The 27,992-nt window shown below is 50.9% G+C and overlaps 2 protein-coding genes across 6 annotated transcripts; one reads left to right on the top strand and one right to left on the bottom strand.

The window, feature by feature from the left end:
- Positions 1-34: 34 nt before the first annotated feature.
- Smpd1 (sphingomyelin phosphodiesterase 1) lies at positions 35-4,380 on the top strand. Its single transcript, XM_041667164.1, has 6 exons — positions 35-496; positions 909-1,681; positions 2,477-2,648; positions 2,867-2,943; positions 3,351-3,496; positions 3,619-4,380. Exons 1-6 carry the CDS (start codon positions 191-193, stop codon positions 4,026-4,028), a joined length of 1,884 nt encoding a protein of 627 aa, XP_041523098.1. The 5' UTR covers positions 35-190; the 3' UTR covers positions 4,029-4,380.
- A 101-nt stretch (positions 4,381-4,481) lies between these two features.
- Positions 4,482-27,911, bottom strand: Apbb1 (amyloid beta precursor protein binding family B member 1). 5 transcript variants are annotated; one of them, XM_041666586.1, is made up of 15 exons: positions 27,767-27,909; positions 20,153-20,887; positions 13,642-13,817; positions 13,488-13,544; positions 13,324-13,409; positions 13,149-13,212; positions 12,634-12,783; positions 12,162-12,289; positions 12,052-12,057; positions 11,643-11,757; positions 11,415-11,499; positions 11,091-11,174; positions 5,444-5,559; positions 5,118-5,294; positions 4,482-5,036 (listed from the first exon to the last, which is right to left on the bottom strand). In XM_041666586.1, exons 2-15 carry the CDS (start codon positions 20,871-20,873, stop codon positions 4,869-4,871), a joined length of 2,133 nt encoding a protein of 710 aa, XP_041522520.1. In that variant the 5' UTR covers positions 20,874-20,887; positions 27,767-27,909; the 3' UTR covers positions 4,482-4,868. The 5 variants fall into 5 exon arrangements, with proteins under 5 accessions (XP_041522520.1, XP_041522522.1, XP_041522521.1 ...); XM_041666588.1 differs by lacking the exon at positions 27,767-27,909 and adding an exon at positions 27,457-27,603; XM_041666587.1 differs by lacking the exon at positions 12,052-12,057 and having other exon boundaries at positions 27,767-27,911.
- Between the last annotated feature and the right edge of the window lie 81 nt (positions 27,912-27,992).

Raw genomic sequence — 27,992 nt, 5'->3', positions numbered from 1 at the left:
TCCGCTGCTGCTGGGGAAATAAGAGGAACAGGAAGGGGAGGAGCTGTCTTGTGGCTGGCTGCTGAACGATCAGTCAACCACAACGAAGGGTAATCGGGTGTCTCCAGCGCTACCCGGGGCCCGAGGGCCAGTGTGGGCCTCGGCCTGTGGGGCCTGGAGGGGTATCCACTCCGGCCTACGAAGTCTAGCAATGCCCCACCACGGAGTGTCATCCGGCCAGGGCCATCTCAGAGCCGGCTGGGAGCAGACGCTGGAGAGGTCCTTACCGGCACCCAGGGTGAAACTCCTTTGGATGGGGCTGGGCCTGGTGCTGGTGCCGGCTCTGTTTGACTCCGTGGTTCTCTGGGCTCCTGCCAGAGCTTATCCTCTTCCTGCCCAAGAACATCCCGTCAAATTCAATGCCAGAGTGTCTCCGCTCCAGAATGCCTTCGGGTGGCGGAACCTCACCTGCCCGGCCTGCAAAGTCTTTTTCACTGCTCTAAACTATGGGCTGAAGGTGAGCGCTAGAAGGGAGGATTGTGGTGGAATGCTGGGGGCAGGGTGAGGGGCACTGATCTGCCCCGGGGCTCATTATACTCTCGGTAGAGGCTGCTTCCTCTGTGTTCACGGCAACCACTTCCCCACTGTGACCTTTACCCCACTATGACCTTTGTAAAATAAGAGTACTAAGAACAATGCCATGAGAAATCCTGGGCTTGAAATGATACCAGAGCTGAGCTAAAGAGTGGATAGGTGAGGGCCTGGTTCTGCCTGTCGCAAGGCACTGTGTAGGAGGCACTGAGATCTCTTTATCATGGTGCTACTGAGTTCATCCTAGCCCTGATTTAGACATGGAAGCCTGTGGAGTGGTGGCCGGGGTTCACTTGGTTCTATGTCTGACCTCTCGTCTTTGGTTCCTTCCACCACAGCAGGAGCCCAATGTGGCCCGGGTAGGCTCTGTGGCCATCAAGATGTGCAAGATGCTGAACATAGCACCACTGAACGTGTGCCAGTCAGCTGTCCATCTCTTTGAGGGCGATATGGTGGAGGTGTGGAGACGTTCGGTTCTGAGCCCATCTGAAGCTTGTGGCTTGCTTCTGGGTCCTTCCTGTGGGCACTGGGACATCTTTTCAACGTGGAACATCTCTTTGCCATCAGTGCCGAAGCCACCCCCCAAACCACCGAGCCCACCGGCCCCAGGTGCCCCCGTCAGCCGTGTCCTCTTTCTCACTGACTTACACTGGGATCATGACTACCTGGAGGGCACAGATCCTAACTGTGCAGATCCACTCTGTTGCCGCCGGAGCTCTGGGTGGCCGCCCAACTCCAGGGCAGGGGCTGGGTACTGGGGCGAGTACAGCAAGTGTGACCTGCCCCTGCGAACACTGGAGAGCCTGTTGAAAGGGCTGGGCCCTGCCGGCCCTTTTGAGATGGTGTACTGGACAGGAGACATCCCTGCCCATGATGTCTGGCAACAGTCACGCCAGGACCAGCTGAGGGCCCTGACCACCATCACAGACCTCGTGAGAAAGTTCTTGGGGCCTGTGCCAGTGTATCCTGCTGTGGGCAACCACGAGAGCACTCCTGTCAATGGCTTCCCTCCCCCCTTCATAAAGGGGAACCAGTCTTCACAATGGCTCTATGAAGCAATGGCCAAGGCCTGGGAGCCCTGGTTACCAGCTGACGCCCTTCACACCCTCAGGTACTTACAGTCTGTGGAAATTCAGGAAGGGAGAAGAAAGATGGACAGAGGGAAAGGAAAGAACTGGGTAAACTCTGTTCTAATAAGTGTCCTCAGCATCTCCAGCCCGCCCCAAGCTGACCCCACCTTCCCTTAGAACTGGGTAAACTCTATTCTAACAAGTGTCCTCAGCATCTCCTGCCCTTCCCTTAGAACTGGGTAAACTCTGTTCTAACAAGTGTCCTCAGCATCTCCTGCCCTCCCTAAGCTGACCCCACCTTCCCTTAGAACTTGGTAAACTGTTCTAACAAGTGTCCTCAGCATCTCCTGCTCTTCCCTTAGAACTGGGTAAACTCTGTTCTAACAAGTGTCCACAGCATCTCCTGCCCTTCCTAAGCTGACCCCACCTTCCCTTTCTTATCTCCAGCCACCCTCTTTTAGAAGTAGCAGTGCAACCTCACCACACCCCAGCTCTTGTCTGCTTAGGGCGGCTCTCTCTTAAATGAATTCCCCTCATCTTTAATTATCTCCCATTTTCCTCAACTTGACTAGGCTCATGGCATCCCCCCCCCCCTCAGAAAGGCCTTTGCTCTCTGCCTTCCTTGAATCTCTGTCCCGAATTCCCGGAGCCCTCAGCACTCTGAACCTTCTTTACTGTCGGAGGAGGCCTGTAATTACCGCTTCTTTGGTCTTCAGCTGGGATGGGAGCTCCTGGAGGTGGGGGATGACATCATGTGTGCCTCTTCCTGGCACAGGACCAGGGGTGCAGGGCTAGGATTGTCCAAGTAGTGACACCTCTTGCTTACTTTGTTTCAGAATTGGGGGCTTCTATGCCCTTACCCCACGCCCTGGCCTCCGCCTCATCTCTCTCAATATGAATTTTTGTTCCCGTGAGAACTTTTGGCTCTTGATCAACTCCACAGATCCTGCTGGACAACTCCAGTGGCTGGTGGAAGAGCTTCAGGCCGCTGAGAATCGAGGAGACAAAGTAAGGGGGAGTAATGACCCCGGTGGAGTAGGTGCTGTGGGGGCTGGGGCCTGTGGACAGGGACAGGGGAGTGTCACTTCACTTCCTGGAACCCAGTGTTCCCTGGAGTCCTCGGTCACCCTCTGATGTCCTTCAGGTAATCAATCTTCTGGCCACTCCGCCCAAGGCTATCTGTTGTTCCTCAAAGCTCTGCTAACTGCCCCTAATTCTCCCTTCAGGTGCATATAATCGGCCATATCCCTCCAGGGCATTGCCTCAAGAGCTGGAGCTGGAATTACTACAAAATTGTAGCCAGGTAAAAAAAAAAAAAAACTAGGGGAATATTGTATACATAATAAATAAATTTCAAAAAAAAAAAAAAAAAAAAAAAAAAAAAACTAGAGGGCTGGAGTGTGGAGCACGAAGGGTTGAAATCCACTCAAGAGCAGAGTGTGGTGGCACACACCTTGATCTCTGTGAGTTCAAGGCCAGCCTGGTCTACAAAGTGAGTTCCAGGACAGCCAGGGCCGTTACACAGAAAAAAAAAAAAAAACTGTCTTTGGGAGGGGGGAGCAGTTTTCTCAGGCACCTCACAGTCTTCTTCTCCATGGGGCAGAGGAGCTATTTAGCAAGTTGGAGAAGGACCACCCTAACTCCCCAGATCTACCCACCCTCATTTCTGTCTCCCTACAATCTAATGTCACTGTGTCTGTCTCTGGCCAGGTATGAAAACACTCTGGCTGGCCAGTTTTTTGGCCACACTCATGTGGATGAATTTGAGATCTTCTATGATGAGGAGACTCTGAGCCGGCCGCTAGCTGTAGCCTTCCTGGGGCCCAGTGCTACAACCTATATCAACCTTAATCCTGGTAAGTGAAGCAGAAGGGAACCTTCCTTCCTGAGGCTCGTGGGACAGAAAGGGAAGTCAAGGCAAGAAGGTCCTCCCCAGAGTTGCCTTTGTTCCTTTTACCATGTCAACCCTTTCTTGCAGGTTACCGAGTCTACCAAATAGATGGAAACTACCCCGGAAGCTCTCATGTGGTCCTGGACCATGAGACCTACATCCTGAACCTGACTGAGGCCAATGCACCAGCAGCCTCACCACACTGGAAGCGCCTCTACGGGGCTCGAGAAACCTACGGACTTCCAGATGCTCTGCCTGCTTCTTGGCACAACCTGGTCTACCGCATGCGGGACAATGAGCAACTTTTCCAGACCTTCTGGTTTCTCTACCATAAGGGCCATCCACCTTCAGAGCCCTGCGGCACACCCTGCCGCCTGGCCACGCTGTGTGCCCAGCTCTCAGCCCGTGCAGACAGCCCTGCTCTTTGCCGCCACTTGATGCCCAATGGGAGCCTCCCAGAGGCCCATAGCTCGTGGTCACGGACCCTGTTGTGCTAGAATTCCAGGGCCCAGAGTGGGGAAAGTTCGTGTATTAGGAAAGGGACACATTCCTAAGCACTGTTGAGTCAACCAGGCCAAAACTTCTGGGGAAGGAGCCCTGTCAGCCCAGGGAGCAAGCCTTCTCATGGAGAGCTTGTTCGGCTGGATCTGGGGGAGGGTTTGGCTGCCCTACCTATGCCCAGTGTCTGGATTGCCCGAGGCTGATGTCCTCTCAAGGCCACAGAGCTGAGGTCTCCAGTGCTCTAAGGATCCAGACAGGACCTGTCGCCCTAGGCCTGTGCTACCCTCCAGCGAACCCTGTTGCTACCTGATCCTACCAGGCTGCTAAAATAAAGAGACTTGGACTCCAGATTCCACTGGCCCAATTTCTTCTTCCCAAACAGGGAGGGCAAAGGTAGCCTGGTAGCAAGATCCTGACTGAGGAGTTCATGTGAGCTGGGGAGACACACAGCAGCGCAGACAGACTTTATTAGTGATATCAGTACAGCGGAGGTGCCCGCAGGACAGGGGAGAGGGGATCCATGCCGAGACCAATCCCCTCCTGCCCTGCTGGGCCTTTGAGGGTGGGGCCTGGCTTGGACCAGTTCCTCCTGCTCCACCTCAAACACTGGGGATGGAGAGCCCAGGGCTGGCCTTGCTTCTGGCCCTCCTGTCATCAGCTCAGCGTAATGACTTCTGTGAAGGAATTCAGTTTCTCCCGGCTCCTAGGTAGGGAACCCCAGCTACTGAGGAGGGGCAGCCTGGGGGACGTGAGGCCTAGGAACAGTATCCAGGGTCCCCTAACCCTTGAGTTCCCTGGGGCCCAACACAAGCAGGTGGAGGAAGGATGGGATTTCTTCATGGGGTCTGGGATCCTAGACGTTTGGGCTTGAGGGAACCCCACAACGACTGAACACCCCTGCGGACAGTCCACCCTACGCGTCTGGCAACTGACTCCGCAGGGGGTGCTGGGAGGCAGGAGGTGGAGGTCTGGGAACGAGCATCCAGACACTTCTGGTAGCGGAGCTGCAGAGAAGCAGAGGGGCAGTCACTCTCCATCTCAGCCCCTTAAGGTCACAGTGCTATCCTACTCCCCTCCCTGCTTACCATGCATGCAGCCTGCACAGCCTCGGAGAGGCTGGCAGCATTGGGCTCGCACCAAAACATGTGGCAGCAGAAGGAGGCTGGGCCAGCAGCCATGATGAACGCAAAGGTGTGCACATCTCTGCCCACAGCCAGGAAGGAGAGGAACCGCACCCGGCACTCCCCCAGCACTGCCTCTGTCTGCAGGGAAGGCACCCAGTTAAAAAGGAACACCCCGGCCCTATCCCACTGAAGCACACCCTTCTGATAGCCAGTTCTCCCCCCCCCCCACACTCGATGCCCCTCCATGGCAAAGCTCAGTCACACTTTCTCCCACCCCCGCCCTTTACCTGCTGGTGTAAGATGGTGAGAGTGGCGGGGGCCACACTGACGTGACTTGGGGTCCACTGTTCACGGCTACTGGAGGACAGAACTGACTCCAGGGCTCCATTAATCACATCCACCCCTGGAAAACACAGACACAAACCTGACAGCTCTGCCAGTCAAACTCATCTCAGCAGCCTGTGGCCTGAGGATGCTGCTGTCTAGGTACTCCTCCTTGACCTCAGTGACTCCCGACCCTTGCTCTTTCTATCCTGAATCTCCAGCTTGGTTTTCTTCACTGACTCTCGCTTCAGTCCCCTAAATGGATGGACCCCTCCCCAGAGAGCTGCGACTTCCCCATCTGTTACCATGCATATTCAAACATCACCTGGACTCTTTGATACAATAGTGGCTTCCCATCAGCCAGGTTCGTCCTCTCTCTCCAGACCCAAACTTTTTTTAATCTTTAATTAATTAATTAATTATTTTATTGTGTATTTATGTTCACTGAGGTCAAAGGACAACAGCAGGAGTCAGCTCTCTCCTTCCACCATGTGGGTCCAGGAGACTGAACTCAGGTTGTCAGGCCTAACTGCAAGTGCCTTTACCAGTTGATCCACCTCCAGGCCCTGGTTTTTTATTTGTTTGTTTGTTTGGGTTGGATTGTGGTTGTTTTGTCTGTGAGACAGGGCTTCACTGTGACTTCAAAACCTGGTCTAGACATGGAGTCCAGGTCTGCCAAAGCTACACAGTGACACCTTGACATGAAAACAGAAGAATAGGAGCTGGGAAGAGGAAGAGGCTCAGCACTGGGGTCAGATGCAGTGGTGTGTGTTTACCCAGCACTGTGGAGGCACAGGTAGGCAGATCTCTGTGAGTTTCAGTCAAGCCTGATGTACACAGTGAGTTCCAGGACAGAACTATGTAGAAAGACCCTATCTCAAAACAAACAAAAAACAACAACAAAATACGCACGCACACAAACACATCAATCAGTAAATTCAACAGGAGAGGAGAAGATATGATAATAGAAGGTGAATATAAACAAAATACATTATATACATGTAATGAAATATCATAGCAAAACTCATTATTATGTATAACTAATATATGCTTATAAAAACATTCAAATAAAAAAAAGGTCTCTCTGGGAATGGTGGTGCACACCTATAATCTCAGTACTTCCACAGAGACAGAATGAACTATACATACTGAGATCCAGGTCATTCATAGCTACCTTGTCTCAAAAACCAAAATCAAACAATCCCATAATGGTCTCCTTTACTTCAAAGTCCTATAAAATCACAGACGCGGAAGGCAGAGTCAAAAGGTTCGCCACAAGTTCAAGGCCAGTCTTATCTAAACAACTTTCAGTAAAAGCTACTAGTAGAGATGGGTGTGTGTGTGTGTGTGTGTTGTGGGAGGAGGGTGATTTGAGGGGAAGGATGCCCTGAAGGACATTTATTACTAATAGCCAAGTCCCCACGGGCTCTTTTCCCATGTCCACTTTAGTCTTCCTGACTACCATCCTAGGTCTCACCTGGTAAGCCTTCTCCAGGGCATGGAAAGGGCACTCTTTTTGTTGTTGTTTTGGGTTTTGTTTTTGTTGTTTTTTAAGATATATTTTGTGTGTATTTGTGTGTGTGTAGTCCTAGCTGTCTTGGAACTTGCTGGTCCTGAATTCACAGAGATTCACCTGCCTCTGCTGAGGAATGCTGGGATCAAAGGTGAGCACCACCACACCTGGTTTCAGAGATAACTCTTATCAAGGTGTCTGAAGAAACCCTCTTTCTACCGTGGATTTTACGGTCATTTCAAGGAGAGACCAAATGTGACGGGATTCTGTTTCTCAGTCTGACGCGGTTCATTTGCTGAAGGTTTCAGATTCACAGGAATGGCATCTGAAATGGTACACTAAGGCAGCAGGGGCATACTCATGGAAATGGGAAGTCTAATAAGGCAGGAGTGCACAGGAGGATGACGACACAGGAAGGAGCAGATGGGCAGAGTCACGCTGCAAGTCGCCAAAGCAAGGCAGAATGGTGTGACGTCTACAACATTTAAACTGAAGCGATGGGAAATTTCAAAGTTCATGGGGGTGGATGAATCACCAAAGTCAAATGAAAGAACAAGCGGATGATCTTGGGGTGGAGCCTGGCTTCTGAGTCGGTGGTGGGTTGAGGGAGGTGATCTAGAAAAGGCAGCTGGCTGAGTGTAGTGGTAAACACCTTTAATTTCAGCTCTTGTGAGGCAGAGGCAGGTGGGTCTCTGAGTTCAAGGCCAGCCTGGGATACAAAGAGAGTTCCAAGACAACGAGGACTACACAGAGAAACTGTCTTGGAAAAAAGAAAACGGGGGGGGGGGGGGGGGGGAAGGAAGGAGGGAGGGAGGGAAAAAGGGAAGGAGGGTAGCTGAATTTCATAGGTCAGGGTTAAAAACCTGTACTCCTATTCCCTATCCTGCTCATCTCTCCCCTACAGCCGCTGTCACTTTCAGATACACCGCGCAATGTACGCCTCTTTGACTGTCTCTCCTCGCTGGAGTGTAATCCACTCGAATGCCAGACCATGCTCAGTGCTGTTCACTGATATATGCTGAGATTAGAACGATGCCTGGCACAAGTAAGGTATGCAAGAATAACCTAGTGTATAGTTGGGTAAACCCTGTAGCTTCAGGGAGGACACTGTTTAAAAAAGGGTAGGGGATAAAGAGGGAGCACAGGGTTGGCAAGATAAATCAACAGACTTGCCACAGAAGCCTGATGACCTGAGTTTATTCCCCAGAACCCACGTAAAGGTGGAAGGAGAGAACTGACTTCTCAAGGTTGTCCTCAGACTTCTATAGGTTAACACATGCACACATACACATGCACACACGAACGCACACATGCATGCATGCACATTTTTACAGGAGTGTACAGATGAAAAGGAGTAAGTAACCTAAGAACCCAATGGTCCAAAAGCCCTGTCTTTGAAAGGACAGACCCATGGAAGTGACAGGGTAGCCAAGGATTGCTTTGGAATTGTGAGGTCCTGTGTACAGCGTCAAATGAAAGGGAACAGTAATGAGTGGGGGCTGATAACTAGAAGAGTCAAGGGGGGGGGGGGTTAGAAGTTGTGGGTAAGAAGGAAACCAACGCCAAGCAAGTCCCCAGGTCCGCTACCCGTTTCTGTTCTCTGAGAACCTGTTTTCACCTCCAGCTCCTGTTCATTATTCCTTCATTCCTTCTTTCTTCCCCTCCTCTCTTCCTCCTACTTTGATTTCTTTTGGAAGGAGGGTCTTACTACACAGCCCAAACTAGCCTCAAGGTCACAATCCTCTTTTCTCTGTCCCTCGAGCTGGGGCTGCAGGCATGCACCAGGATCTACCACGACAGCCACCATTCCTTGGAGTCCTCTCTTTGTCTCCTCCCACCTCTTTCCTGTTGTTACTGTCCTGGAAGTGTCATCTTCCTCCACGCAGACATTAAATACTGGAAGACTACAAAGGTGGCCTAAGCTATTTTCCCTTTCACTCTGAGCTGCCCATATTCTGGTGCCAACCTCTGGTGCCATACTTAGGATTGACTGTCTCTAAAACCTAATGATGCCCAAACTTCTATCTCAAGTCCAGATCTCTGCTCTCAGCTATGGACAAGACCAATGAACCTAGCTGCCAACCTGATTCCCACTAAGTTTGTCCAAGGGTACACTGAATTTGGTGTATTTAAAACTGAACTCACAATCCCATACCTAAACTAACCTCTGCCAGTATCTGTTACTTTTAGCTGCTATCCAGTTAGCACTCGGCTATCAAGTCAATGCCAACCACTCCTTAACGACACCTTTAAGTCATCTGTAATGCCTGTGTCTCTCACCCTACGGATGGTCACCAATGCCTACTGACTTACACTCCTTTTCAGCCCCACTGTTGCCTAAGATACTCTCAATACACACTGCCATGAACATCAAGATCCTCCTACATCCCCTCCATCTTCTTCCACCTGTTCAACATCTTTCTTCATGGTACAAGTAAAGCAAGCTTTACTATATTCAAATCCGTCCAAGAACTCTCCTGAAACAGGTATGGTTTGGGTACGTGTCAAGTGTTCCCCCCAAAGGCCCATGTGTTAAAGCCTCGATCCCCAGCCCATGGTGTGACTGGAAGCTCTGGAGCCTTGAAGAGATAGGAACAGCAAGAGGTCTGTCCCTGAAGGGGACTGTAGAACTTTGGCTTCTTCTTCTTTTGTTCCCAGGGTGTGAAGGGAGTAACTTTGCTGTGCCAAGGGTTCCTGTATGATTTAACATTGTCACAGACAAAGCCAAATCATGAGCCAGATAAACTGTTTCTCTTTAGAAGTTGATTACCTCAGGTGTTTTTATATAGTAATGGAAGCTGACCAATGCAAATGGCTCCCTGTAGCTCTTATCTTGAAGAAAATATTAATGACCAGTGCACAGCCCTCAGCACAGGCCTTTACAACTTTCTCTTACTGCTTCCCAAGTCCCAGTGTCCCCTGCTCTGGGCCCTCACACAGTGTCCTCTCAGCTGAGCATAAGTTTCCCCTGACCTGGCCTGCCTTCATCTAACTTTAACACATCTGCTACTGTTCATATTTCTCAGCTCATTGGACACTGTCACGAGAAGACTGTTTTCTTTTCTTCCTTTTTTGCAGGAGTGAGGTAGGTCGAGGAGATAAGGTCTTTCTCTGTAGCCCTGGCTGGCCAGGTACTCATGATATAGCTCACCACACTGTGGAAATCCTGTTTCAGCTTCCCAAGTACTGGGATTACAGATGTCACTAGACCTGGCTTCACTGGAAGAATTTTCTGGCCCCTCAAATCAAATGAAGGTCTTTGGTTACACCTTGCTACTTCCTTTCCATAAAGAACTTAATTTATCATGACGTTTGTTTGATTGGTTCCTGATTACTGTACTATAAGCTCCCATAAATGACATGAAAGTTCGGCTGTGGCCATTTTCCCCAGTGCCCAACACAGGGCCTGATACAAGGTTTCAAAGGCAATTGTTAAGTTAATGAACAAATGGCAGGGTCTGTGAAAGCATGGTCTCTTGTCTCATTTCATTATCTGCAAACAGGTATTACTGTAACTGTTACACATAGGATTATCAAGAAATAAAGAGGGTTGGAGGTTTAACTCAGTGGTAGAATACTTGCTTGTATGCCTGACGATTTGGGTTTGATCCCCATCTCCTTACACATACAATCAAATAAAAAACTTTTTAAAAAGCCTTTATGTTTCACAATACCAAAACCTGTGTCAATGATACTTACCGCTTCCTTCTCCAGATGCTCACGGCTCATATTAAGACTGAACCCAGTACCAGGCTAAGGCCACGTGCTTCCATCAACTCAAATACCTACCTCCCAAGCCCATCAAAGCTCTCCCATGGGATGGGGGTTCAGGGGAGGAACTTTCCCAATGAGCCTAGCTCAGCACTCATCACGTGATAGCTATTCACTATCACATGGATGGAAACATGCTCACTGGAGCTGCAGGCAGGACACAGGGCAGGCGGGGACAGAGCTATAGGGAGATGGGATGAATTCTGAAAGGCAGGGATCTGCCTGCCACACATGACAAGGTCCAAGAGAAGCAGCCCGAGGAAGTACAGGGTGGGGACAGAGCTCTAGGACTGAGGGGTGGCCCCTGAGGAAGAGTGCACACATACCAACAGGTTTAGCAACAGGTACATTCCCGAGGTAATAGACTTGGAACTTCTGTACCAGCTCATTCTTAGGTACTGGGAATTCCACTGTGGGGAGAAGAAGAGGGTCAGCCGTTCTAGCCTGCAGCACCAGCGCAGAAGCTATGCACTTGCCCAGCCAAATCCTCGCCCCCACTTCTCCCTGCCTCCCTCTACAGAAGCCCCTCTACTTAAGTAAAGTATCCCATCTCCACGTGCTGTACCTGCCCAGGAACCTGTGCCTCTTCTTGGGTCACCTCACCGTAACTAACAAAGCTGAGCTGGGCCTTGAAAGGCTATAGTACTCACCTTGGAAGGGGACATCCACAAGTTTGGAGTGGTCCAGGGAGAGTCCATTCACCAAGCAGCGAGCACTGCGCCGTTCAGACATGATCTGAGGAGTGAATGGGGGTGGGGGGATGGGATCTGTCAGAGTTACAACGCCCTGAAGATCCCACATAGTTACCCACCAACTCAGCAACCCTGCCCACACCCTTCTAGCGCAAAGGTGACAGCTAGTCCAGGGAGGGGCCGTGCCTTGGAGCAGATCTCATGCAGGCTGGTGGCGATGTTCTTGGCGGGTGCCTCACAGCGAAACACGTGGCACTTGAGCATCTGGGTCAGCTTATCACGAGCTACGTAGGCAAAGTCCCTGTTGGGGGAGGGTCACTTCAATGTTTCCTAGAACCATCAAGTACCAAGCCTGGCCCCCATTCCACCCACATCCTCTCTGTCCATGGCAGCTCCTAGAGGGCTTCTGCCCTGGTGTTCTGTAGGTTCTGTCTTAAGGAGCTGTGGAGGACAGATAGGTAAGCATGCTGAGATGGAGGATAATGCCCAGCACAGCAGGTGAGAAGATACAGGGCATAGTAACGGAGTCTAAGTGCTTCAAAGCATCAGGTCCAGGCGTGGGAGGGGCACAGCCAAAGCAGATGGGCGTCAATACCTCTCTCTGGGTCCGGCAGCACAAGAGAGCCAAAGAAGAGATTAGAGAAGAGGATTCTGATGGCTGGGTGGATGAGCCCCCACCCCCGCCCCACAGACTCTTGTGCCCACCTTCCGCTGTCCCGCCCGACGCCCCACACGCGGATGCTGACAATGGGCTGGGCATGAAGCAGCGCCTGGCTCTGTGGCTCCACCAGTTTTAGTGTCTCATCCTCCAGCTGGAGCAGCAGATCCTTTCCCTGCAAGCCCAGGAGGCGGGACTCAGTGCTACCCCAGTGGGAAGGTGGCAGAGACCCACCATCTCCAGCTCAAGGGACATTAACCACCATAGGGGAGGAGCAGGGCTTGTTTAACCATCAGACCACCCAACTGGGGGCCTTACTCCAATAAAGGTCCCCATGGCCCTTGTCATCCCCATCACAGTTCGGCAACCGCCCCTCATGGTGTCAGCCTGGGGTTACACATCCAGCCCATGGCATACTACGTAAACCAACATCCACTCACAACCCTCTGGAGACAAGTCCGATCTCCCGTATCTCCCACACTCCCACACTCCCACCACCTCACCAGCTCAGGCCCTCACCTCTCCCCAGCCCCCAGACATCGGGTCATGTAGATTGTTTTTGTGGTAGGAGAGCTGACGGATACAATTGTTAACTGCCACACTGCTGCGTCCTGGGGCCAGCTCCTCCTCAGTCATCTCCACCCAACCTAGGGAGCGCACGGCGAAACACTGCCAGACATAGAAGAGGGTCAGTGTAGATCTGAGATAGAACTGGAGGTGCCGTGGACAGAGGACAGAGGGGCTCCTTATTTAGAACAGAAAAGGTGGGGTGCATTCTAAACCAAGATGGAAGCTCCACACACAGGACATGGGCAGAAGAGACACCTGCTGATCCAAGCCTTCAGAGTCCCCAGGAGACCCTTGGGCCAACTGAGTTAAATACCAAAGGTGTCAGAAGACTGCCCAGCTCGGACACACAGCCCTGTGATGAGACTGGGAAGAACTCTCCATCTGAGAACTGGCTGAGACCACAGACGCCCTCACAGCACACCATGGGGGCCTGCTTACAAAATGGGTGTTGGTCTTGAACAAACCTTGATCCCTGGGTTGGCATTTCGTTGGGGCAGCTTCTCCTCCTCTTGGGGCAATGGTTCTGGGCTAGAGGCAGATGAGAACACTTGACATGGCACCCCTATTTTTGGGGTTGTCCCAATACCCCATTCCACACAGAACCAGCCTACCTCTAGCCCACTGCGCCTGGTGACTCACCTGAGGCTCTGAGCTGGGAAGGACAATGTCCCCTCCTCAGGGTCCTTCAGCCCCAACTCCATTGGGGCCTCCTCATTGGGTTCATCCTTTTTCAAAGGAAAAAGGGATCGAGGAATTAGGGCCTTTTCCAGTCACCCCCACAGTGAAGCTGGTCTTTCATTTACCTTCCAAAATTCTCCTTCCTCAAAGCCTTCTTGGTGAGCAAAGCCGGTCCAGGTAAGCTGGAGAGGGGATGGTACAGGGGTGGTAGTGTCACCTCGTCCTAGCAGCACAGTCCCTTCCACCCCTGGCACGGAACAATAAGCTGCTGAGTCTCACCTGGGATTCCTCTTGTGGGCTGCTCCCCTGTGAAGGCGAGGCCCGGCCTGGGGGCTCCCACTGGGTGGTCCCTGTTGGGATGTGCCAGTAATAGGTCCCTGAGGTGTCCTGGACCCTCATCCATCCAGCTGGCAGATCGGAATCCGTCTCGAAGGCGTTGGGGTTCCAGAAGGAATCTGCCAGGTAGGAGGCTCAGTGAGGGTCAGCCCACCCAACGAGCAGTCAGTAGATGCCCAGTCCCCTTCCCAAGCCCCCATGGCTGGGAAGAAGGAGCCAAGGAAGGGACAGTATAGTCCCTGCTTGCTTGTTGAGTCACCAGTGGTGAGCATGGCTCAGACCTCCTCCTGGGCCCTGCTGCTGCCCAATGTGGCCACATGGAGGGAAAGAAGGTAAGAGAAGGAGGTTGAGTGATCCCAGTTCACCTCCTCATACATCGTGCATGTGCGTATGTCTGGCTATATAAAGGTGCTCACACTGACAGTTCCTGTCCATGTGCACACGGATCCACAATATATGTAAGCCCTATTACACACCTGTGCAGCCATAAATAGTGCACAGCACATAGAAAATTCTGGAAGGTATCACATACAGGTGTACTTGTAAGTTCAGCAGCAAACATAGCAACACCAGTTACATACTCATGTAGAGCTTTGTGTATATACATACATACATGCATACATACATATATACATACATACACACACACACACACACACACACACACACATTATCAACCCTTGCCACCTCTGTGCAGTCACTACACACACACAGACACCCACACCCAGACCCTCACACACAGGCAAATATGTCATGCATACACATACAGACTACGTATATACACCCCTCCTCTCCTGGATCTAAATCACTCCATCCTGTCACCCAGACTGTGTGCCCTCCACCTCTGTTCTCTTTGTCAGCCCCGCCTCACATCACACCCAGCCCCATGCTGCCCCTCACCTGGACTGTTGTCCTGCAGGATGATGGCCAGGAAAAAGTCCTGGGAGAACATGGCGCTTACTCCCTGCCCCTCCTGCCTCCACCCTCCCTCCTCACATCCCCTTCCAGCCCAGCCGGCTGGGCTCACAGCCTGGTGCTGGGCTGCAGAGAAAAGCTCATCCCGCCCCCTTCTCACCAGGGCAGAGCGTCTGCCAGGCAAGATCCTCCTCCGCCTGGAGTTCTCAAGGGAGGGGCCAAGACCACCATACTAGGGAACCTCCTTGGGATGGAGATGGGATGAGAAGAGAGGCTCATGAGACCCCAGCTCCTCCTATTCTACTTTCCTTACCCTGGTTCCCCTCCTCGATCCTGAGTCTCCATCCCATTCTCCAGCAGTGACATCAATCGCACAGTTAAGCCAGTTTTACAAACACCAGGAGACTCAGCCTCGTGGGAATAGCTCAGCCACCTGGGGCCCTGCAGAACCTATGGTGCTCAACATAAACAGGGTGTGGCTTCCAACAGGGATCCCTCCCTTATCCAGACCCTATCCAGCACTTTCAACTAAAGGGTGGTCTTTGAGAGCCTGAGCCCTAGCAAGATTGAGGATTTGAGGCTTCCCAGCACCACCCCCCTCACCTGCCAGGGCCCAGCTAGGTTGCAGCGTCTCCTCGGCAACCGCAGCAGCACTGGGATGGCTGGGAGCGCCCAGACTGCTGACGTGCTTCCCGTTACCAAGGAAACCAGGAATCCTGACTGGTCCAAGAGGCAGCACTGAGGGACAGGCAGTCTAAAGACCCAAGCTGCTGGGTACCAAGACACAGAGGGGCTGGGAGTGGGTGTGGTTATGCCAAGGTGTCTCCACACCTGACATGAGTTAGTCAGACGAGGCATTCCGCCATCCTCAGCCTGCAAATGAGGTAAGTCAGCAGACACCCAATGAAAAGGAGTCCTTTGTGCCCATCCACCTTCTAGGCAGCCATCACTGTCTCCACCCTCACTATCCACTCTACTGAGGTTCAGCAAATGTGTGCTTTCCCCCAGACCGTCCCCCAACTCCCTTCAGGACTTTGTTGCTAAAACCTTCGAGGAACACCAACCCCAAGGGCCCTCCCCAGCCTGCTTCACGGTGGGTCGAGCATTTCTGGAATGTGGGGAGCAGTTTACGGTTCCCCTGACTGAGTCATGCACACCAATCCATCTGCCATCCCTGTCAGCCCCTGCCTTCCTGCTTCAAAGCGCTTCATCCTTCCGATCTGTCCTGGAGGGGGCAGTTCCTCCCGCCTTGACCATCTGGGAGGCCCTTCTGGAGCTTGGCACATCTCTCTCCAAGCACAACCCAGCCGGGGCCTTTGCTTCCACACACGCGCATTTAATTCCACAACCGTGCACTTTCCTTCAGGCACTCACGTGATCCAGATATCATTATGGCCTCCTCCCTCCCTCCCTTCATTCATCCATGAATGCCTTAGTGGCTTAGGCAGGCAAACTAGTTTGCTCAGGAGACCATGATTGTGTAGCGCTCCTCTTCCCCTCCCCCCTGTGCACATCACTACTACAGTCTGACAACCAGCACGCTTTAATGTAGATTACTGCAGAAGCCTCTCAACTGGCTTCCTTCTGTCTCCACTACCAACTACAGCCTGAATGGTTCTTAGGAGATGTCAAACTAATCAGGTTCCTCTCCAGTCTAATACTCTTAACTGCTCTCTCATTACCCTCAGGACAGAATACAAACCCCTCCTCGGGTTTTAGGTGCTCTTAAGAGTCCCTAGTTGTCTGCCTCTTAGCCTTGCCTCTGACAACTCCCTCGCTCTCCTCCCTCCCTCCTAAGTAATTACTATTACTATTACTAGCTATATTACTCAGTCCACCTTCAGACAACAGTGTAAAGGGAGCTCTCACGGCAGACCCATCTTCCCGGCTCCCTCAGGATGGCACGACGCCCTCCTTCTGCTCCTCTACCCACCTGCTTATCATCACTGATTATGGCTGTCTATTTCTGTCTCCTCACCAGACACTCAGCATTCACAAGTACCGAGAGGGTAAGAACATCTTTGCCCTGTCCAGTCTGTTCTCAGCATTCAGGACAAGGCCTGGCTCAGAGTGTGTCTCCAACACAGGTAGGAAATGCATTCATTCATCACCCATTCACACTGCTCACACAATTCACACAGTCCATTCATCACCCATTCACACTGCTCACTCAATTCACACAGTCCATTCATCACCCATTCACACTGCTCACACAATTCACACAGCCCATTCATCACCCATTCACGCTATTTATTCATTCAATTCACACAGTCCCTTCATCACCCATTCACACTATTCACTCAATTCACATAGTCCATTCATAGCCAATTCACACTACTCACTCAATCCACACAGTTCATTCATCACCCATTCACACTGCTCACTCAATTCACATAGTCCATTCATAGCCAATTCACACTACTCACTCAATCCACACAGTTCATTCATCACCCATTCACACTGCTCACTCAATTCACATAGTCCATTCATAGCCAATTCACACTACTCACTCAATCCACACAGTTCATTCATCATCCATTCACACTGCTCACTCAATTCACATAGTCCATTCATAGCCAATTCACACTACTCACTCAATCCACACAGTTCATTCATCATCCATTCACACTGCTCACTCAATTCACATAGTCCATTCATAGCCAATTCACACTACTCACTCAATTCACACAGTTCATTCAGTCAAAAACTACTTTGTGGAGATCTCAAAACTGGGGGGAAAACTTTTGTTCTATCCTACCCCATTTCTACTTAGCAGAAACCCACCATCTGTGGCTCTCATAAAAGAAGAAACACATTCAAGAAGGAACAAGCAGTAGCTGAACCCCTCCTATCCTTGGGACTGGCCTAACACCTCTAGGTCCAACAACACCTGGACTCCAGGAGTCCCCTCTCACTCCTCCATGGCCTGTTGAGACCACTGGCCATGCCCAGCACACCCTTAGTCCTTCTGTATTGCTGCCCTCCCACCGCAGAAGATCAGAAATGCTGCCACCAGTGACGACAACCAGGCCTCTATTTGGCCAGCGACTTCCTGTCCAGGGTAGCAGGGGAAACCAACTGTAATCAGCAGTGAGGCGAGCCTCAAAGAGACACATATGACCTGCACAGCTCTTCTGAAAAGTCAGAATTAGTTACTGACATTTAGAATTTGGGAAGTTTACATTGGAATCTAACTTTCGGTGTGTAGATCTTTTTTTCTCTAAACTCAATCCAGTAAGTAAGTAGCTTGAGTAAAATGAAAGATGCTCCCTTTACAGAGAACGAAGACATTGGCCACCAAAAGCCACTAACAGCACACAAGGAGAAACAATTAGACTTTACCTTTGGTATTGTACCACCTATGAGGTGCCCTCCTTGAAAAACAAAACAAAACAAAAAGCCACCAAACCAGAATCTGACCAAGGCTCTAGAATGATCTACTAGTTTACACAAAATACAGAGGAAGAATATGTTCAAAACTATTTGGAGAAAGAAGCTAAAAAGTTCAGATCATGGAAAACTCAAGACAGAAAACATACTGTGTGCGCAATCAACAGAAAAATAAAGCAAACGTTTATACACGTTCAGGAAACTTCAAAGTCAGGCATTGTGGCTCACGCTATAATCCCAACACCTGGGAGAGGCAAGAGCATCATTATCAGCTGGAAGCCAACCTGATCTACATAGTGTGTTGTTAGTTCTAGGTATCTAGGATTATAAAATGAGTCCCTAACCAAGCAAATAAATAAACGAATAAACAAAATAAAAGAAAGAGGAAAGGAAAGAAGAGCCAGTAAGATGACTCTTCAGGTAACGGCGTTTGCTGTCAAGCAACGCCCGAGTTCAATCCCCTAAACCCACATGTTAGTTTTTATTTTATTTTTTGGTTTTGTTTTTTTTTTGTTTTGTTTTGTTTTGTTTTGAAACAGGGTTTCTCTGTGTAACAGTTCTGGCTGTCCTGAAACTCACTTTGTAGACCAAGTTGGCCTCAAACTCACAGAGATCTGCCTGTCTCTGCCTCCCATGTCTGGGATTAAAGTGTGCCACCATTGCCCGGCAAAACCCACATGTTGGAAAGAGAGAACCAACTCCTGAAAGTTGTCCTCTGACTTCCATATGCATGAGCATCCATTTAAAACAAAACAAAAAACATAATGATTGTGGGGCTATTTGGATATCAATTCATATAGTTCTCATCTTTTCAGAAGGCTAGGTGGGACAATTACCAGACAACTGGGAGTATGCTAAACACACAGATAAATATAAGCAAAACCAGGCTGGGTATGTAGTATGGTGTGGTTCATGACTACAATCCCAGCACACTCAGGTGGAGACAAGGACCCAGCAAACCTAGGGTCAGCTGAGGTTACAGAGCGAGACTCTCTGAAAGGAAAAGAATTAAACACACACACACACACACACACACACACACACACACACAAACCTAGACTGAGGCTCAGCAGTGAATAAGGCATTGATACAGCAAGACTAGCTATGCATTGATGATTATAAAAATGGGTGATGAACAGGCCAGGCTGTCATCTCTACTTCTGTATGTGCTTGAGAACATTCAGTTAGGCTTTTAAAAAAGAGAAGATAAAGAGCTCAGGTATCTGTAATGCATCTCCCATGCCAGCATCCATTTAGTAGAGTGTAGACATTGTTAGCACCTTGAGAAGTCAAAGTCAGAGTCTGTCTCCACATCTGTCCTTCCAGGAACAGAACTTAGGTTGAGTATGCTAAGCAAGTGAGCTATCATTAACTCATGCCACCCCCCACTGAAGCTTTTCTTATATCCTCACCCTCAGATCTTTTGGGCTGTAGCTACAGCTACAGTAGGGAAATCTCTACTCTGTATAACATTAGCAAATACAGAGTCCCAACTTTATTAAATGGGTCACATTTAGTGATCAATCTTTGTTCTCCAATATCTATCTCCCTAGAAGGTCCCCTAACTTTTGGCCAATATTTCATTCCTGAAATGGCACCCTGGCAATGGCCAGCATGGCACTCTGCACAGGGCATGTGGTTCATAAGCAGAAACGAACCCTCCCAGTTTGCAGAGGTGGAAAGTGGGAGTAGACATGACTATCCCAAGTCCACCTTAGTGCTGTGCTGTGCACAGAGCTCACACAGGTCTGGACTCAGAGCTGCTTTAGCTTTTAGCTGTTATGATCCAGGACTATCTGTGACCCTCAGGAAGCTATGACACTTGCTGGGGCCTTTTTCTCATCGTTTGTATATGGACATAGAAAAAGTATCTATGTCACAGCATTATTGTAATTATAAGTACCACAATGCTGACCAGAGGGTCAGTTTCTTAGTAAGTGCTCATCAAAGCAGCTAGTCTACACATTAACCATGACAGCCCACACAATGAATAGATAGATACACCCTTCACGGCATGCACGACAGACAGACCTATGGCCAAGCACCCTCTGACTGAGGCAGCAAGCTCTGCACCTCGTTCTTGGGCTGGCCCTGGCTTCTGCACGACTCCACGCCCTCCCATACTGCCACATCTAGCTCCACATGGTACCTGTGTCCTCTGGCGAGCCATAGGACGGGCTGCCCTGTGATAAGGTGGCCCAGCTTGAGTCCTCATCACTGGCTGCACTGTTCCGCATGCCAAATAGGAGGCTAGCGCTCTTGCTATGTTCCCGGGGGCCATCCGTGAGGGCCTGGGGCCCAGAGGGGACTTCCACACTCTCCAGGGGCTCAGGCAGCCCTGGAGGAGAAGACAAGTCCTCCTCTTCCTCTTCTTCCTCCTCGTCTTCATCATCCTCCTCGGCCTCCCCTGCTGCCTTCTCCTCTCCTTCGTCTGGTCCCTGTTCCTGGGTGTTGATGATCAGGCCAGGTCCACAAAGCCCTCGGTTGGCTGCATTGTGAGCTGAGAGCTCCAGCTCAGAGTATAGATGAATCAAGCCTTTGGGACCCAGCGGTGCTGTCTCAGCCTCCTGGCTGGCCTCTTCTGCCAAGGTCAACGTCACATTTCGGTTCTGGTCTCGATGGGCCGTGGCAGCCCTCCGAAGCTGGTTCTGGCCTTCCTTTAACCACTTGGCGTTGGCAGGGCCTGGTTCAGGCACACCACCCTCTCCCATAGCATTGCGAAGGTCCTTGGGTACCACAGCTGTGGCTTGCAGCTTGGCGTTCAGCAGCTGGTTATGGGCAGCGTGCAGGGGCAGCGGGAGGCTGAGTGCAGGGCCTCCGTGGCTGTTAGCATTAATGGCCGATTGGCTCAGGGATGATGGAACAGACATGGCCTTGGCAGATCCTGCGAGACAGGGAGGAGAGACCGTGTTAAGTAGTCCTGTTTCTGACCCAGTCTTAGGTTCTGTCTCTCATCTTCTTGTGCTCCGTAGGCCAGCACACACCAATACATGCCCCATGAGCTACATTCCCATCAGACTGCAGCCCCACTCCCACCACAAGCCAGGCCCAGCTCTGCGCTGTCCCTTCCCCTGGTGTTCTGGAGCAGCACAGTGGTGCCTGCTTTCTCCTCATCACCAAAGGCAGAGTGTCTGCACAATGGCTCTCTGTGCATCCCCACGCCCCACTTGACCAGCCGGGGCTCACTGTGCCAGGGACATAGCCAACACAGGACAGGCCCGTGTGTTTTGGCTACTAGACACTGACTATCCCTTCCTTCCTGCCACAGTGTTATCTGGAGCGCCCTCACTGCCAGCCCCCTAGGCTGTATTATAAACCACTAATACCAGCCATCCCTCAGCCCATTCGACAATAATGACTGGCTAAACAGGACAGATGGGTGTGTAGAGATGGCAGACAATGTCCAGGAGAGCAGGCCACAGAGGAAGGGCCTTCAGCTCCAGTTCTTGGCTATACAAAGCCTTAGCTTAGTAGAGACAGTATTTGTCTGTGAAATATCTCACCTAGGGCACCAGTCTCTGCTGCCAGTCCTTATAATGCTATGGTCCCCTCAGGAGCTTCTGATCTGGAGCCTCCAGCCTTTCCAGTCTTTTTGTGCAAGGATCACTTTATCGGAGAGACCTTCCCTATACATCTGTTTTTTAATTGCAGGCTACCTCTCCCCAGCTTAGTAACCCCATAGTCTTCCCAGGCATGAATCATCATCTACCAAGATAATTTATCATTTGTGTTTGTTTGTTTGTTTGTTTTCATTTTTTTGAGACAGGAATTTCTCTGTGTAACAGCCCTGGCTGTCCTAGAACCAGGCCGGCCTCACACTCACTGAGATCAACCTGTCTCTGCCTCCCGAGTGCTGAGATTAAAGTGCCTCCTGGCTTCGCCTGTGTTTGTTTACTGACCTCCTGATGGCTAAGTTCCATGTTGGTCAGGATTTTGCATTACTGTTGTTGTTGTTGTTTAAAATGTTGCATTCCCAGCCTCTAGCAATGTCCTGGCATAGAGCAAGAAGCAGGAACCTGGCGATTAGCAGTCACTGAGGAAGTGTACAGCCTGCCCTCACATCTCCCCAGACCCCAGTTATGCTGTGCTCTGGATCTGCCTGTCTCCGCAGTGGTTTCTGGTACCTCAGTCACACTCCTCCAGTCTGCATGTGAAGGGGACCCCTTGCTTCAGTATCAGCCACTTCTCAGGTGTCTCCCACACACGCACCAACCAGGTTCTAAGTATGACCTATCCTCAAGGGTCCCTGGACACCCCCCACAGCCCAATCAACCCTTTTCACTGTCAGTGACCTGTGCTGGCTATCCTGTGACCCCTTGCCTTTCTTGGAACCCCCACACCAGTTCTTCCTCCTTGATCACCCACTACCCAATTCCTCCGCTCTTAATTCTTCTCCCTGCAGCCTACTGTTACTCTCCCGCCCAAAAGCATCACTCGAAGCTCTCTCCCCCTCCTGGACCCTTCCCAGGCTTCAGGACCCCCACTATACACCTCTTCCCCCATCTCCATTCTTTCTTGGCCCTCACCTGCCTCGGTCTTCTCTGCTGCCCATATGGAATGCAGGTGTTACAGTGTACCTGAGCAAGGCCTCCCATCTCTCCAGGCTTGGCCCAGAACGTGGAGACAGGAGTCACAGCTTGCATCTCTATCATTTCTAGCTCCTGAGATGTAGCACAATGCTAGGAACGTGTACGAAACAAATGAAAAAGGTTTCTGTACATGTGTGTGCCTCACCTTCACGTTTAACTAAACTGTTGGGCTGATCCCTGTAGCTCCACCTGGACTGTGAGCAAACACATGGTCGCTGGAATCAACGGAGAGGAAAAAATAGGCAGTTCTGTCTCCATCCAGAGCCACAGTAATTTTCCAAAAATGGAAACCACATTGTGTCACTCCCTGGTTGACAAAATTAAAGGGCTCACCACTGACTTTAGGATAAGGCCTGAGCTCAGTTTACAGGATACCTGAGAGGCCACTGCAGCCAACTCAGCCCCTCTCAGCCCCCATCCTGTCACACCTTATATTCAGCCATATGAAGTACGAGAGGCTCTGGAACACACCAAACAAAACCCAAGTCTTTGTTTACATTGTTCCCTCAGCCTGGATTCCTCACCTACTTGTAAGAACCTCTTCTTGAATTTCAAACCTCTGCTCAGCTGTCAGGGCTCCTAAGCAATCTTCCCTGAACTTTCCTCACCTAAAAAGGACCATCCCCTCCTGTGTTCCACAACGCCCAGTGTCACACGCTATCGGAATATATGGCACTCTGTCTCACTCAGAATTACAACATCATCAAGGATAATATGTTGTGTGCCTGCCAGAGTGGCCACTGTGTGGAAGGGAAGGATGGATGAAGGGGACAGACACTGGGGAACTAGAAACCTGGAAGTGTGGAACTGGCTGGGAACAGATACCAGGAAAGTCTGTACAGCCACCTTAGGCTTGGGTAGGCAAAGGGATCTTAGGGAAGGTACTGGAAAATGATGAAGGAGCCCTAAAAGGCAGGATGAGACAGGAGTCCCGGTCAGGTGAGGCTCAGGTCTGCGTAAAGAGGGAGGAAAAGAACACTTAAACCAATGCTGTGGCTTAATGACTATCCAATGGCAGCTGAGACACCATGCCCCTGGACAGCTCATGGGACTTCAGGAAGGACGTGTTCTCTGCAGCAGAGGTGGACAAAGCCATGTTTCTAGGTCAAGCTGAGGCTGACTTTCGTGACACTGGGAAGTGTACCTGCAGAGAGCAGACGTTTTGTGGGTCAGGGAAGAGCCAGGTTGACTTTAAAGAGTCGTGACCTTTGGCTCCAGGGCAAAAAGCATTGAAGTAAGAAGTGAAAAGTCTGTTGCAAGTGCTGAGACTGAGCTGTCTAGCCTGAGGCAACGTGACCACCACCTTCTTACTTATGAGAACAAGAAAAAAAAAAACTACCTAGTTTCTTCAAGAACAAACACAACCCAACTCCTTTCTCACTGGGGTTATCCATAGTTGGGGCATCTCAAAGGATGAAAAAGGGCCAACATGGCTCATTAGGTAAGGGGGCTTGCCAAAAAGTCACAAGACCCAAGTTTGATTCCCAGGACCCACATGGTGGAAGGAGAGAATCAATTCCATAACTTGTCTTCTGGCCTCCATACCTTCATACCTTCACTGTGGTGCATGTATACCTGTATCCCCCCGACACACACACTCATATCCCCCCATACCTATATCCACACACACACGCACACACCTATAACCCCACAAACACCTACATCCCCCGACAATAGGACATGGATCCTCCCCAGGAGGAAGTCACACTCTAGGGAGTCACTGTATAGCTCCTTACCACATAGTAGGACACAGACATCTAGAACAATTACTGGCACCTATATGCACCTTCTTTTTTATTTTAATTATGTTTATTTATGTATTTTGTGTGCGGTCACACCCTCGCCACAGCACACGTGTAGAGGTCTAAGGACAACTTTCAGGAGTCTGTCTTATTCCTCCACCACATGAGGCCCGAAGAAGGAACTCAGATCATCAGGTCTGGTGGCAAACACTTTCATCTGCTGAGGCCATCTCGCCGGCCCACGAACAAGCCCTTTTTATTGATGATGCAGTAATAGAGGAAGAACAGGACACCATCAGAGCCTGGGACTTCCTGCCTGCGCACCAGTCGGAATTCTCCTGCATCATCCGTCCTCTCCCATTCTCTGTCTCCTCTCCAAACTCACAGGAGAAAGGGAAGCCATTTGGGGAATATCCTCAAACATCCAAACTCGATGAATCTGTTCTCCTTTCTCTTTTTGCCTAAACCAAGTGCTGCACCTACTACTTACATTCTCTCAAGGTAAGAACAAGATAGTTCTTAGCCTGACCTTCCCCTGAGTTCCTCGGTGCTCTCATCTCCCGGCTCACTATGGCCAGCCTCCTCTTCCCTTCTGGCTTTTCTACCCCTGCTTCACTGTCAGCAAGAGAGGTAACAACACCTACTAAGGTCAACATGGCCTGTGGCATTTAACCAGTGGATGCATAGTGGGCGTGTGTACTCTCGGGAGAATTTAGCCCCATGAGCCCCCACCCAGTGCTCATTCATAGCTCCCCTGCGCTATATTCCTGGATTTCTTTCCATGCCTATGGGTACTGTTTTCTTGGCCTGTTAGACTTCCTTGCTTGCTCATCTTCCTCTCACCCATTACAGACTGGGTTTCTCACAGTTTTACTATACCCCTTTCTCTTCCTTGTCCTGTATTCAGTAGAAGTAGTCATTCATGTGCACAGATTCAGCTGTCACCTATACAATGATGACTTCCAAATCTCAAGCTCCCTCACCTGAATTCCAGACACGTACAATCAACTCTCTACCCAACAGCTCCATCTACCTCTCCCAAAGGTCTCTCAAATTAATACATTCATTCCGGTTTCTCATTCCCGTCCCCTCATCTCATTCTTTTCCGGGGGCCCATTCTATTGTCCAATATTGAACAATCCTAGATCCATGTGTCACCCTTGCTGCTTACAGTAAATTCATTCCTAGACAACGACCTCGTTCTGAGAAAAAATTCTGGACTTATCCACTCTGTAGTACCTCCACTATCAACCATAATCTGCGCCAAAGTCAACGACCTTCTGGTCAAAATCCTTAGTGTTGTCTAAATTGTCCTGTTAGCTTGCCCATGGCCTTCCTCCCCTCTGGGAGGAATTCTTATAATTGACCTCTCCAACCAAAGCAGCTTTCTTTGATTCCTGGAAGGCATCATGGTCTTTGTTCTACATGGATTCTCTTCAGCCCATTTCTGGGACTTCATTATACTAACTCCCCCTTTACACTCTAGTCAAACTAAGCAATTCCTCAGAGCAACCTTCCCTTGACCCCTTCACTCTGACCCCCAGCCAGTCTAGCTGCCATTCTTGAGGTCTGTCAAAGCACTGTGCATCTTCCTTCATGTTTACCCCTTTCAATGCCATTCTCGTTTGACGTCTTCACAGACCCTCATTTCTCTATGGACAAGAACCAGACTAGTCTGTTCTTTGATTACATCCTTAGTGCCTAATGCCGCGCCTTGTATATATCAGGGGCTCAAATCCTATCTGCTGAATGAATAAATGATCAGATGCATTTTTAAAATGACCATTACGAATCCAATGCTGATAATAACAGCTAAGGGGGGTAGGCAATGGGGTATGATTGGAGCAGGGAGGGCATCTAGAGTAAGTCTGACAAGAGTTGGAATCAAGTGAAATTAACAGACCCGGGAATTACTGAAGTAGTGGGCAACACAGAACCAGGTGAAATTCTGTGGAGGAGGGAGGGAGTGTCGCTCAGAAAACCAGTGTGAGCAGAACCTGGACTGAATGGACAGCTGCCATTTTTGGGTCTGAAGGAACAGCAGATGCGGAAGTAAGGTACAAGGGGAACAAGAGACGTGAAAATTAATTCACCTTGGAGTCTACAGGTTTGAAACTCCTGTGGGATGATGAAAAGGGGGCCAGCTGGGCATATGTAAGTTTGAATTTCCTCAGAGTGGTCTGGGCCAGACAAATAAATCTGGGACTGGACAGTTTATGTATTAAATTTAAAGAGCTGGAAATAGAGGAACTGGTCAGGGAGAAAGGACAAAGTGAAAGACCGCAGCTCAGGCCAGAACCCAGGGTCACATATGCAGAGAAGAGAGGAAGAAGAGAGCACCAGAAACTGAGAAGCAGCAGACAGTGCCTAGGAAAGAAACCTGGAAAACCTTCAAGGAGACCGAACTGACACAAACCAGCTGAACGCTCCTCAAAGGTAACAGGCTCTCGGCAATGGGTCCATTGAAGTTACAGGGAGGGCTCCGGTGACCTTGCCTGGAAGCTAGGGTGGACGTCAGAGACAGAATGGAGTGGATTTTAAAAATGAATGGGAAGTTGGGGGTTCAGAATGCAATAGACAAGCAGAACTCAGAAGAGGCTGGGAATAACCTCTGAAATGGAGGGGGGAAACTGCTCCGAAGAGCACCCAGCCACTGCTAGGCCTCTCTCTCCGGTTGACGTGAGAACCTCGCCGGCCCCAGGGCACACCCCTCGGTCGCTGAGGACAACAGAATGCAGCTTGACAGATCCCCAGGCCTGGGACTCTAGACTGGAATCAGGCGACCTGGCTCCTACCCGGCTCCAAGTCCCCTTCCCAGCACTAGACCTCCCCTCCCCCACTCTTCCACCGCCCCTCGCTTTGCTTCCCCCTCACCCCCCCACCTCAAGGCATCCTGAAGGATCAAGCATAGCTATGGGGAGAGGGTCGATGTGAGTATGGAAGTGAACCCTGCGGAGGGTGGTCTGCAGGCCCGTGGTAGGAAGGCGACGCTGGGATGAGGCAGGGGGATCAGGCCTGGTCCGGGGACCTAGACCCTGAGAGGAAGGGGCTGCAAGGGGTGCAGGCTGCTGAGACTGGGGATCCCGCTCCCGGAGCTGTGCCGAGGCAGGGGCAGCTCCTACCTGTGCGGCGAGGCCCCAGGCCCAGGTGGCGAAGGTGGCTCAGGCTGCAGGGCTCCCGCTCCGCCGCAGCTTCTCCATCACAACATCCCCCGCCCAGGAGCGCGCAGACCGCGGGGCCGCGCCCCGAGCGGCGGAGTCGCGCACGGGAGGGGGAGGGGCGCCATCTTGGCCGGGGCGGGGCGCGCTTGCCTCGGCGAGCTGCACTGGCTGCGGCTGCCCCAGCCGCACCCTGCAGACCCTTGGCCATGGCTGGCTGCATCCGGCTCCCAGGACCGCTACCCAACTCTCCCCTTCCATGCCACCAACTCACCTTTTGCGTCCGCGAGGCCCTGGTACTGCACAGATGCCGGGAGACGCTCCTGGAGCTTGGAGCCTGATCCCCACTGGGGCGGTGCTGAGACCGCGGCCGCGCCTCGAGAGGCTGGCAGCCGGCTGCTCTCTGGCTCTTGTGGTAGCACTCCCTGACGTCCTGGGGATAATAATAGCGCGTATTTATTGACCGCTTGCTCTGTGCCAGGCTCTATGTTCAACCGTTT

The sequence above is a fragment of the Microtus oregoni genome, unplaced genomic scaffold (assembly GCF_018167655.1).
Source record: "Microtus oregoni isolate MIOR12 unplaced genomic scaffold, Mior012 000016F_ref0000370, whole genome shotgun sequence".
Taxonomy (NCBI): domain Eukaryota; kingdom Metazoa; phylum Chordata; class Mammalia; order Rodentia; family Cricetidae; genus Microtus; species Microtus oregoni.
This window is presented reverse-complemented; position numbering and strand designations above follow the sequence as displayed.